This window comes from Danio aesculapii, chromosome 23, assembly GCF_903798145.1.
Source record: "Danio aesculapii chromosome 23, fDanAes4.1, whole genome shotgun sequence".
NCBI classification, from domain to species: domain Eukaryota; kingdom Metazoa; phylum Chordata; class Actinopteri; order Cypriniformes; family Danionidae; genus Danio; species Danio aesculapii.
In genome coordinates, this window is record NC_079457.1 from 7,668,128 (window position 1) to 7,680,877 (window position 12,750).

The 12,750-nt window shown below is 37.5% G+C and overlaps 1 protein-coding gene across 1 annotated transcript; it reads right to left on the bottom strand.

Annotated features, from left to right (window-relative positions):
- Positions 1–1,093: 1,093 nt before the first annotated feature.
- tent5ab (terminal nucleotidyltransferase 5Ab) lies at positions 1,094–12,436 on the bottom strand. Its single transcript, XM_056448894.1, has 3 exons — positions 12,368–12,436; positions 11,503–12,252; positions 1,094–6,987 (listed from the first exon to the last, which is right to left on the bottom strand). Exons 2-3 carry the CDS (start codon positions 11,887–11,889, stop codon positions 6,205–6,207), a joined length of 1,170 nt encoding a protein of 389 aa, XP_056304869.1. The 5' UTR covers positions 11,890–12,252; positions 12,368–12,436; the 3' UTR covers positions 1,094–6,204.
- Between the last annotated feature and the right edge of the window lie 314 nt (positions 12,437–12,750).

Sequence of the window (12,750 nt, forward strand, 5' to 3'; positions counted from 1 at the left end):
CATAAATTGACCTAAGGGGAACTTAACAAATTGTTTCAATTTACAAAATAATGTTTAAAAAAAACTAAAATGTGGAAAGATTTCGTATACTTCCATAGTTGGAAAACTAAATCACTATAGAAGTCAGCTACTGTAGCATCATTTTTCATAATATCCTCTTTTGTGTTCAATAGAAGACTGGTTTTGAACAAGTGAAGGGTGAGACAATGATGACCCAAGTCTAGTTTTTCGGTGAGCTAACCCCTTAATGGTTTAGACAATGAATCATTGCAACAACAAATGCTTGTTGTGTGTTTTAGTCAAGGTTTGTTAAGTCTTACTTTTAACCTGCAAAAATATTCAAGTAACACAACAAATGCTTATCCTTTTTTTAACAGGGAATAAAGTGAACTGCTCATTGTGGCCTTGTTTATCATTATGTATATTGGTTTTGTTAAAACCATTCAAAAGGAAGAGATAACCTATAGTTCAGAGATGCCTAAAGTTGGCCCATGGTAACATTTGATTTGGCCCACCATCCCATCTTAAAAGAGAGGGAGAATGATGGGGAGAGTTGAGGCAAATGCTTTTGACAGAGATTGTCATTTCGAATTTAACGTAATCTTTTGTTTCTTTGTTTTATTGCTGAGCAACAAAAAAAGCCAGCTAAAATTAAATGTTGTAAATGAATCAGACTTTTAAAATGTAAATACTGTCACTTAACAGATAAAGGGACAATGCACAAGACGTCTGCGAGCAAATCAAGGCGCAGCTCGAATTCAGCATTGAACTCCATTGTGTTAAAAATGGGATTGTTTATGTTTTTACTGTAATAAGTTCATAGTAAAATGTTCAAAATGATACTGCAATAGTTTAAAGAAACATTTTCTAGTTATTTTTAAATATTACAGAATAAATTTGTAAATTACCCATGGCAAATTTAATATATATGGTTTGGTATACAGGCACACAGTCCTCAATCAAGTTTGGTTTTTGGCCCTTTATAGGAAAAACTTTGGGCACGCCTGCTATAGTTGAACAAGAATTTAGGGTCATGTATGTAGTGCTGTTTTTTATTTATTTATTTTTGCTAACAAACCTCACTGAGACGGTGTCATTTTTAAAATCACCATTTAATGACTCAATCATGTTTGCAAATACATGATGCATCGCAATATTGACAGTCGTGAACTCCAAGTATCAAGTCTGACTTCACATACAAGTTTAATTTAGAAGTTAAAACACACAATCACTGAGACATTCATACTTCTGTGGCCTCCCAACCGTAATGACTCAATATGAAATTGTACACCAACACTTGTTGACAATTCGCTGCACTAATGCTAGGTCGGGCTTTTCTCTCGACTCATTAAACACAACATTACTCTTCACAGCATTAGAATAAGGTCCTAAACGAGACCTCTGCACAAACATCACAATGTACAAAAATAGAAGAATCAGTAGAAAAATAAGAGATATGATTATATATAGATATATGAGTGAGCATATGGAAAGAAAATGTCCATTTTTGTATGGTCAGTTTGGGTGAATTTAGCCATTTAGTAAATCTCAGGCCTTGTCCCAGCTTGCAGTCAGACTTGGGACAGCCATTAATCATTGGGCGTCCTGTTTTTGGACTTTGAACCCGGCAAACAATTTTGTGTTGTTTATTAGACATCTAATAGACATCTAAACGTAGACAGCTTGGCTAAAACAAGGCTAAACTTTGGCTGTCAGTGAAAATCTAATAGACATCTAGGAAAAGCCCGAAACTAGACTAGTCGTCAAATAGACAGACTTTATATGTGTAGTCATTCATTTCTGTTTATTTGATGACTAGTCTTGTCTTGGCCTATTCTTAGACGTCTATTAGATTTTCACTGACAGCCCAAATTTAGCCTTGTTTTAGCCATGACGACTATGTTTAGACGTCTATTAGACATCTTTTAAAAACAAACAATGCTTGCTGGGAAGAGTGCACATCATTTTTAATAAGGGTTTTTCCAACACAATCTCACAGCAATTCGTAACTTTTGATTTAGTGGCTAATTCGTATGAATTTGTACGATCTCATTAATACAATTTTGTACGATTTGCTTATCCCCCAATGACGGTTGGGTTCATGGGTGGGGTTGGGTGCTACGCCTCCATTTTAAAATCATATTTTCGTACGACTGAACTTGTACGAATTAGCCGCTAAACTGACAATAAATAAAATAGTTACGTTTTCGCATGAAATCAGGCTGAATTTTCCCAAATGGATTGCTAACAGGCAGTTTATGCAACACTACATTACGTGTAGATGCAAAGAAGGTACTGGCTTTAGGAAAGCACTTGGGACAAGGCCTTAAAGGGGATAGTTCACGCAAAATAACAAACACAAAATATTCCTCTCCTGAAGATATTTTGAAGAAAGCTTGAAACTGTTAACCATGGACTTTGATACAAAGCAAAACCTCCGGTATTAAATGCTCTTATATTCTTACTCTGAGTGTTCAAACAACACTGCCATCAGATTGAGAATTATATAACACTGTCAGTGTTAATTTAACACTGGAGGATTTGCTGTGTAGTGTTTATTTTTACTACTAAGGATGTCAGTGGTTATCAGTTTTTAGCTTTCTCCGAAATATCTCAGAAGAAAGAATCTGATCAAGGGTTTATATCAATTTGAGGCTGAATAAATGTGAGTAAATTAAATTTTTTGAGTTAACTATCCCTTTAGGAAATATCGGAGCTCTAGATTCAGACTTGCAATGTTAATTAAGCATGGACTCCATGTAGAATACGTCAAGTATTCTTTCACAATCTTGAGGAATCTCACAAATATCTTTGGTATATGTTCTTCTTCGTCGTCCTCCCTCGTATATGCATTTCCGCTTTGCACTGCTGCATCTCTTCTGGTCTTAATCCCCCAGGTTATGCAGGTCAGATGTGTCAAAGGTATAATCTCTGGATTTGGTGGCTGTGTGATAATTAGGCCCGAAGAAAGACGCCAGGTAACCTGGATATAACAACAACAATTTGGTCTTAAACAACTTTCGCTAATTCTCTTCCTGTTCAGCCTCGACCTGTTTTACCCCTGTGCCTTAGATATAATGGCATTGCCCCGGACGGTTTAATCTGAGCTAAGCCAGCGCTGAGCCAACAGTACATTAAGGTCAGTTCAAATGAGACAAGAAGCTGTGAAAATCTCGTACCCTGATATACGAATATCTTGCCTGTGTCGCTTTCTAATAGACACCACAATTCTCACTGTAGTGGTAGCAAATGGGATAAAAATGGATGGTAGTTCTTGATCAGATTCATGGTCATTCGATTATTCGTTCACAATGCTATTGTACACTACCCACAGTAATACAGTTGAAGTCAAAAAGGATTAGCCCTCCTGTGATTTTTTTTTTTTAATATTTTCCAAATGACGTTTAACAGAGCAAGGAATTTTTCACAGTATTTCCTATAATATTTTTTCTTCTAGAGAAAGTCTTGTTTGTTTTATTTGCGGCTAGAATAAAAGCAGTTTAACTTTTTTAAAAACCCTTTCAGGGTCATTATTATTATCCCCCTTAAGCTGTATTTTTTTCTGATTGTCTACAGAACAAACCATCTTTATACAATTACTTACAATTACCCTAATAATTCTGACTTCAACTGTATGTTTCCAGCCTGATTTCATGAGGAAATTGTCAAAAACGTGGCTAATTCATACGATTTCATTCGTATGTAAACATTTATCCATTCATTTTCTTTTCGGCTTAGTCCCTTTATTAATCCGGGGTCGCCACAGTGGAATGAACCGCCAACTAATCCAGTATTTGTTTTATGCAGCGGATGCCCTTCCAGTTGCAACCCATCTCTGGGAAACATCCACACACACTCACTCACACCCAGACACTACGGACAATTTAGCTTTCCCAATTCACCTGTACCGCATGTCTTTGGACTGTGGGGGAAACCGGAGCCGTATGAAAACATATGATTGCTAAAAGGAGGCTTACCCCCAAACCTCACTCCTAACCCTACCCCTCATTGGGTGATGACCAAATCGAACTAAAATGTACAAATGAGATCATACACATTAATTAGCCTCTAAATCTAAAAGTTAGAAACTGCATTGAGTTTGCATTGAATGTTACTGCAAAAAGACGTCTTGACCGACATACTTTGGGGTCATTCACAGAGTGACTTTGATTTTCAGTTTAAGGCACTTAAATGATAATCTATTTTCAGCAAGGGTGTCCAATCTTCCTCCTGGAGAGTTACTGGGCGCGGGGTCTTAAAAAGTATTAAAAGTTGATAATTTTGAGAAAATTAAGACCCTTAAAAAGTATTAAAAATCCTTAATCGCATTTTTACGAGGTCTTAAATTATGTTCAAGGTTGTCCAAAGTGTTTGACTCCAAAAAAGCATAAATATATTTATTTTTCTTCTAATATTGACAACGGCGTGCTCGATCCACGCTATTAGTTTGGGCTGGGCTCCTCCATCCAGGTGATGTCAAGTAATTTGCGACAAACGTGGGAAGGTGATGTGACGCTCTCCACATGTAGCAAAACCATAGAGCGAAACAGACTGCAAAATGGGATAATGCAAGTTTGTATACCCCTGGTTGAAGAAAGAGTTTAAACTAAAGCCCGTCCCTGAAAACAACGGCATAATTTATTATTTCAAGTTCTTCCGAGCTTATCTGAGTTCTGTTACATGGTTGTGCTACATTGATTTATTTAACTAAAACTGTTTATTAACAACTGTTTATTTAGTTTAAAGTTTGATACTGATTAGAACTTGAAGTGGTGATGAGGTCTTAAAATATTCTGAGAAGGTCTTTAAAAAGTCTTAACAATATTGAAATTATCTTTAAGATTCCTGCATATACCTTGCTGGGCTACTGCTTTTTGCTCAGACCAGCTCAAATACCAGTCTTAGCCAGTCATGAGCATGACCCATACTTGTTGAGAATCTTCATATGCATTCTACTATTTGCTGCTGTCTTGAGAGTGAAAGTTATGTGCGCGCCTTGTCCAATGTTGGTTATGTTGTCGAGTCGTTTCTTGTTTGTTGATCTATTTGCGTTTACAAAATTAATTTGATTTACTTGTTATGAGTTTGGTTGAGTTATTCATTTATGTTTTCTATTGCCATTCTATTTTGTTAAGACGAGATTTTTTTGCTTCTTAATAAATTTTTAGATTTTTGTTTTTTTTTAGATTTTAGATTTTTGACTCGTGTGTCCTTTTGGTTGTTCAACCCCTGCCTAAACGAGTACTTTAAAACTGTGGCTTGTAACTTAAATGGGGCTGTGGAAAACTCTTATAATATAATATATGAATGCATTCTAATAGGACACCTAATTCTCACTACATCCATACCAAATTGTCACCTTATAAGAATCAGATGGTAGTTCATGATTAGATGTCCTTAATAAATAATAATTTTTGACTCCAGTGTCTAAACGTGCACTTTAAAACTGGGGTTTGTAACATAAATGGGGGCTCGTCCGGGATCAAAATGACTTGTTATTGTTGTTTCCTGAGAGTTACTACTTTGTTTCGGTGAGCAGATTTCATCCTGGCTACAGCCTACTGTTTATTGTTTTTGTTTATCATTTTAGTTAGTTGTTTTTGGAGGTAATTGGGGTAGAGGGTAATCTCATAATCAGTAACCTCTGGTGCAATTCTTAATTAGTGCTTCATTCAAGTTACTCTGCAGGAATGTAGCCCTCCAGGAACAAGTATGGACACCGCTAATTTTGGGTATCTGTTTTCTACGAGAAAATCCGTGGCTTGAGAAAAATGTCCATTGATTTCAGTCCTTTATATCTGAGCAATAAGCAAAAAAATACTTCCCTTACGAAACTGCAATTTCAACACATTTCGTAGGATCACTTTGATTCTTAAAGTACGTCTATCACACATAGATGCAAAAGATAGTCCCTTTTGTGTCCATGCTACTCTCGGTAGAGTCTCCATGCTGTTTCCTCTAAGCCAGTGTTGTGCTTTTTTGTAGTCCTGGCACTTAGCCATGGAAAGCCTAGGTAGAACGTGCTGCCCGATCGGAACAGATCCAAGTTACCTCACTCTCCCTCACTTTCTCTCTTCCGGCGCGCTTGAAGCTTCTCCTTGCAACGAGCTGCCAATTGGGAAAGTCTCACGCTGTGGAGCACACAAATACCGACTCATTGGACGAGTGCTCTAATTGGACATGTTGCGGTAAGTTAACAGTCGGTCAGTTGCAGGGCAACCATGGGGAGAATGTGTGCGTGGGTTGGCAGGCGTACATCGGCTGCACCTGAGCAATGTAGTAATTGCTAAAGTTGCCATCAGCAATGTACGGCGCAGGCTGATAAAAGCAAGTGACATTCGCCACATTGGGAATCACATTCTGCTCCGCTAGAACCCGTACCGCCAACATGGTGATGAGGCTCAGAGTCTGTCGCCGCTCATGTCCCATGAGACATACAGTACTTTCATTGACCACGCTATGCAGGGTGGTCAGGTACTCATACTTCCGGTCCTCCAATCCCACAAAGTGATTCTGCAGATAGGACTCCAGTTTTCGCCTTTGCTCCGCCACGTCTGAGAAATCGATGAAGAATCGAGAGCACATGTAGCGTTCGAGAAGCTTCATCTCGGCTTCGGAAGCAGCGCGGAAACCTCGAACCAGTAGGTGGCAGTATTTCAGCAACCCACCGCCACGGATCTCCTCCGGATTTCGTGTGCATATTAGTTTTCGCTGCAGGTGGTCCAAGGCTACGTTGAAGTCTCCGTAAACGCTCTCTCCCACAATGGAAGGGTGGAACGTCTCAGCCATGGGGTTTTCAGAGCACTCGTAGAAGAGGAGGAGGGAATCCAGGCGGATCTGGAAGGAGTCGACACTGAACTCAAACTGACGCCGCAGGGAATCCACAAACTTCAGTTCAACGTTCTTCCCACTATTGTTGGAGAGGGAGATTAGACTCCATCGGTCTGAATCGTTACACACTTTCACCATCTTCTGCACATAAGCCTCCTGAGGAAAGAGGGTTTGGAGAAAAACAATGTTAATCACAATGTAAAAGCCAATATAAAGATGTGGTCAATGAAACTATGTCGTTGAATATATAGTTCTCAACATTTGAAGTAGGTCAAAGAACCTTTTGTCAAAGTTGTCCTGTAAATTATTGAACAATGCCCATTCTTGTCTCAGGATTCATTCATTCATGTTCCTTCGGCTTAGTCCTGGAGCACCCAGAGGAAACGAGAATACAGGGAGAACATGCAAACTCCATACAGTAATGGCAACTGGCCCAGCCAGGACTCAAACCAGAGACTTTCTTGCTGTAAGGTGATCATACTACCCACTGCGCCATCGTGTCGCCTTGTCTCAGGATAATTTTGAAAAACTTTCCACTTCAACTTCAGTGTTGACTATTGTGCATGTTGGGGTGTGCAAGTGAACGTGAATAATTCTTGAATTTATTTCCATTGGTTTCCTGTATTATTAGCAGTGTTGGGGAGTAACTAGTTACATGTAATGGCGTCATGTAATTTAATTACAAAATAAAAGTAACAGTAACTCGTTACAGCTACTGAGAAAAAATGTGTAATTAATTACAGTTACTTATGAAAATGTTGAAGATAACAAATGGGGTTACATCTAAATATGTTGAATAACATTAATCTGTTGCTTTGCCTATTTTTGATATGCAAGATGCCTTCTGCTGCTTTTTATTAAAGCGGTGCTATTCTGATGCTTTTGATTGGTTTTCCGGTTTGATTGCGGCTTACTACGTCTACCAGTTACGTTAATCCTCTCTGCCTCTGAAAGCATTAGGCTACTACAGTGTTGGACAGTAGCTACGCTACAAGTAGTGACATTACTAGCTTAACTACATTTCTCAGTAGTGTGGCGGTGTGGCGTTACTTTATAAACCAAAAAGCTTTTCAGTAGCAAAGCTATTTTATTAGTCAAGTAGCGCAGTAGCATCCACACAAGCTACATTTACTGATCGCGGATCAATTAGTAACAGTACCGACATTCACAGGCCGGTGTCTATCCAATGAAAATCAATCCATATGATGCCGCGAATGACGATTTCTTCTTCCTGTTTTTCGGTGGTCGACAACAAACATTTGGTGCATTACTGCCTCCTTTCGCACTGGTCGATGACGTCACCAACCAAACATTGTGCTGACACGAGAAACTTGCTTATTGGAAAGATGACTGTGGGAGAGGAGGTCTATACAGTATATAGTTTACTGTAGTAATGGCTAAAGTATACTGTGGTAATTACTATTAGTTTATGATATTTACTAATGATACTACATTATGTTGTGTAATTCATTAATAAGAGTTGTAAATATAAATACAATATAATGCTCATTACTAAATCTTTCCCTTTACTATAAATGACTATAGTATTTTAAATGTGTACCACCTGGTTTTATTGGATTTGTAGCTTTTGCTGTTATATACTATAATTTGTTCCTGTTTGGTACAGCATGTTATTTACAGTAAATAATTGAACTGAATTTTGCCTCATATGATTCATTGACAGTTTTATTTATCACTAAGATATGATTGACCTGGATTTAAGTTGCTTCGATTTAAAAAAGGAAATTGCAAAAATAGTTTAAATGTATTTTTTTATTGCAAATGCCACAAAAATCCCCCGCACAACTAACTAAAATATTGATTTTGTAACAAATGTAAACAATCTTTTTGTTGTAAGGTCTGGTTTTGTGGTGGCTGTAGTTTAAAATTAAATAAATATAATCTTAAATTAAGTGTTTGATTGATAGAGAGTTTTTAAATTCTAGAAGTTAGCAGAACTACTGCTTGGTCTAAATGCTTGAAAATGATTTAGTTGAAAATATCCATTAGAAATGTAAAAGTATTCTAAAAGTAATCAGATGTAATCAGTTACTTTACTTTTATAAAGTAATTGAAAAGGTACACTACTTGTTACATTTTAAATAGGGTGATTTGTAATCTGTAATCTATTACATTTCCAAAGTAACCTCCCCAACACTGATTATTAGAACATGTGTAAGCATCACTAAAGTTATAGTTCATGCTAAACCGAAATTTCTGTCATCATTTACTTGTTCCCAACCAGTTTGAGTTTCCAGCTTTCTTCAGAAAAAAGGAACCTGTAACCACTCCATACTTCCATAGTATTTGGGTTTTTTTCCACTATGGAAGTCAATGGTTGCACGTTTTCAGCATTCTGCAAAATATCTTCTTTTGTGTTCAACAGAAAAAAAGAAACTCGTTTATGTTCATAACCACTTGGAGGGTGAGGAAAAAATGTGTAAATTTTCATGTTTGGGTGAACTATCCCTTTAAGTGAACCTAAATTATTTATATGTATATATATTCCCCTGAGTTTCCTCTATTATTGAAACGTGCTGCAAGCATCATTAACAAGCATCTTGCTAAACTGAAAAATTAAACCTGTTAATTTGTATGACAATGTTTCAAATAAAAATTGTTTAAAAAAAAACAAGCATCTTGTTAATAACAAGACTACAATGTATGATATTTCCGACCGTGAAGTCACTTTGCATATTCACTAAAGACACTCCATTTAATTAGATAGTGCTGTATCAGCTTCATTTGCATACATGAAAATCCACTCTTCCTTTGCATACACCCAGTAGAGAGAGGTGAAAGCGGATCCGTCGTAAATTGGTTTAGAGAAATCCTCTTTGTAGTAGAAACCAGCGTTTTTACTACCAGGGCCCTTATCTTATTCCAGCTTAAAACTAATACAACGCTCTCTAGGGCATGTCTAGGTCCAGTCAATGTCAAATTACAGCATGCCCTGCATTTCCCCTTTATTTAACCCATGCAGCATATGAAATTATATCACTTGCTAAGTAGTCATTTAGCTGAATCTCTCTTATCCAAAGTGGCAGTGCACTTAAATTAAGGGCAGTCTCGATGGAGTAACATAAGGTTAAGTACCATGCTCAAGGGTGTAGCAGCGATGAATCAAACCCAGGAGAGTTTTCAATTACTATCCAAGAGTTTACCTAAAAAATGCATCTTAAAGGGACACCTATATTGTAAAAAATGCTGGATTCTACACAGCTTCTTCATGTGTTCCTAACACAAAAGTTAACTTAAGCGATTTTACATATTGAACTTAAAACTATTAAGTTGTCACCAAAAAACTCAAGAATTGTGTTGATTCAGCTCATTTTAAGTAAGTAGTATTTACTTTAGTTGACCTAAAACAATTCTGTCACCATTTACTCTCCTTTAAAACTTTGGATGTCTTTCTTCTGTTGTACACAAAAAAAAGAGCGAGTAAATTGATGACAAATTTTAATTTTGGTGTGAACTATCCCTTTAAACCCAGTCTAAGCAGTTTTCTAGATCTAGTATAGCGTTGATCAACTAAAATTGAGCACTGTAAAACCAGCAATAAACAAGTTTAAGCACAATTAACCCATTTGTGCCCATTTTATTAATGATTTCATGCATTTATTGTTAATAGTGTCCTATATGAACATGTTTTGCGTTTCTTGAGAATCATTTAAATGTGTTTGACATGGGCTTAAGTCTCCTTTAAGACTTTGTTTGGATGTCTTTCTTTAATTAAACACAAGACAAGACATTCTGAAGAATGTAAACCAGCATCCATTGACATCCATAGTAGGAACAAGAATACAATGGAAGTAATGGCTGTTGCTTTCTAACATTCTTCAAAATATCTTCTTTGGTATACTCAACATAAGAAAGAAACTCAAAAACATTTGGAACAAGTAAAGAGCGTGTAAATGATAACAAAAGTTTAATTTTGGTGCGAACTATCCCTTTAAACCCAGTCTAAGCAGTTTTCTAGATCTGGTTTAGATTTGATCAGCTAAACATGAGCACCGTAAAGATAGCAGTAAAGTAGTTTAAGCACAATTAACCCATTTGTGTCCGTTTTTTAAAATGATTTCATGCATTTATTGTTAATAGTGTCCTATATAACACGTTTTGCATTCAGTTTTCTGTGAGAATCATATTTAAATGTGTTTGAGATGGGCTTAAGTCTCCTTTAAAAGTCTCCTTTAGGACTTTGTTTGGATGTCTTTCTTTAATTAAACACAAGACGTTGTAAAACAGCATTCATTGACATCCATAGTAGGAACAAGTATACAATGAAAGTTAATGGGTGCTTCCTTCCAACATTCTTCAAAATATCTTCTTATGTATACCAAAACAGAAGAAAGAAACTCAAAAATGTTTGGAAGAAATAAAGAGCGTGTAAATGATAATAAAAGTTTAATTTTGGTTTAAACTATCCCTTTTAAACCCAGTCTAAGCCGTTTTCTAGATCTGGTTTACCACAGATCAGCACTGTAATACAAGAAATAAACTAGTTTAAGCACAATTAACCCATTTGTGCCTATTTTTCTAATGATTTCATCGATGTATTGTTAATAGTATGCAATATGAACACGTTTTGCATTCAGTTTTTCTTGAGAATCATATTTAAATATGCTTGAAATGGACTTACACCAATTAAAACGTGCCATAAACGCATACCTTTAATGTCACCGGAGTAATTTTCTCTTTATTCACTCCCTCAGGCAGGAAGTCCAAGAGGGAGTCCAGAACGATATCCTTGACAGTCTGAAACTCCACTTCTCCTTTCAAATCGGCGCAAAATATGAGATCCAGGTCCTTGTAGCCCAAACCGCTGTCCTCATGGAGAACGTGACTGGCCGCGGAGCCGTTCAGCCTGACCTCCCGGACGTGGATCTTGCGCTCCTCCATGCGACACCGCACCACTTTAACGATGTCCCTGGGTTTCATCTCCAGGGTAGGGAAGTTCCACTTGCCGTGAATGGGGATGGACTCGGTCAGGATGGCATCCAGACGCTTCACCTGCTCCCAGTTCAGCACGCACAGGTTATTTAGAGTCTCCTCCATTGTGTTTGCAAACGTGTTATGTGTGTGTATTTAGTACTAGAATAAGTTTATAGCACTGTTTCCATGTCACGCGTGCGAAGAGAGGTTTCAGTGAAAATAATGCAGCTATAGAAATGAGTGCATTCGCGTTGCATCCAGCTGCGTTCACCCCTGCGCGTAAAAGCTCGCCAGATGTCCCGTTTGCGCCTTTGCTCACAGCGCCGAACTCCGGAGGGTTCTCACGGCTCTCCAGGGGCCGTGAGAATCAGAGTGATTGCTGCATGATTTCGATCAAAATATATAGAAAGTCAATGTTAAAGAGTAGGAGACCCCCCCTTTCCTCAACTGAAGCGGACGCTTTGAGTCTTTACATGTTGATTCATTCTGTAAAGAAAAAATATGCGTAAGTAAATCAATATGCCACTGTTCAAATCTGAAATACTAATTAAAACATTGAATGAAAATGCGCAAAAGTCTATGATATAATGCATATACCTACCTGTGTGTGTGTGATCACATTGTCAGCTGTTGCCCTGTGTAAACTTCTGGCTGCTCATGTCTTCTCGATTGCACCCAGTGAGGATGCATAGAGATTAACCCGTAAACTAAAGCAGGGGTGACGCTGAGTTTGAGTGACGGCTGCGCGCACCAATCCTGACGCGCTCTGCATACTGTAATACAGACATTTACGCGCTTCATATTTACGTCCTGTCGAAGCTATTTAATAGATGTGTGTGCATATATTTTAAAATAATATCTTGATAATCCTCGCATTTAAACAAAAATTAAATATTTTATGTTTATTTGATGTTTGTAGCTTGTTTTGAAGAGTGACGGTGAGTTTGAGTGACAGCTGCGCGCACCAATACTATGCTCTACTGT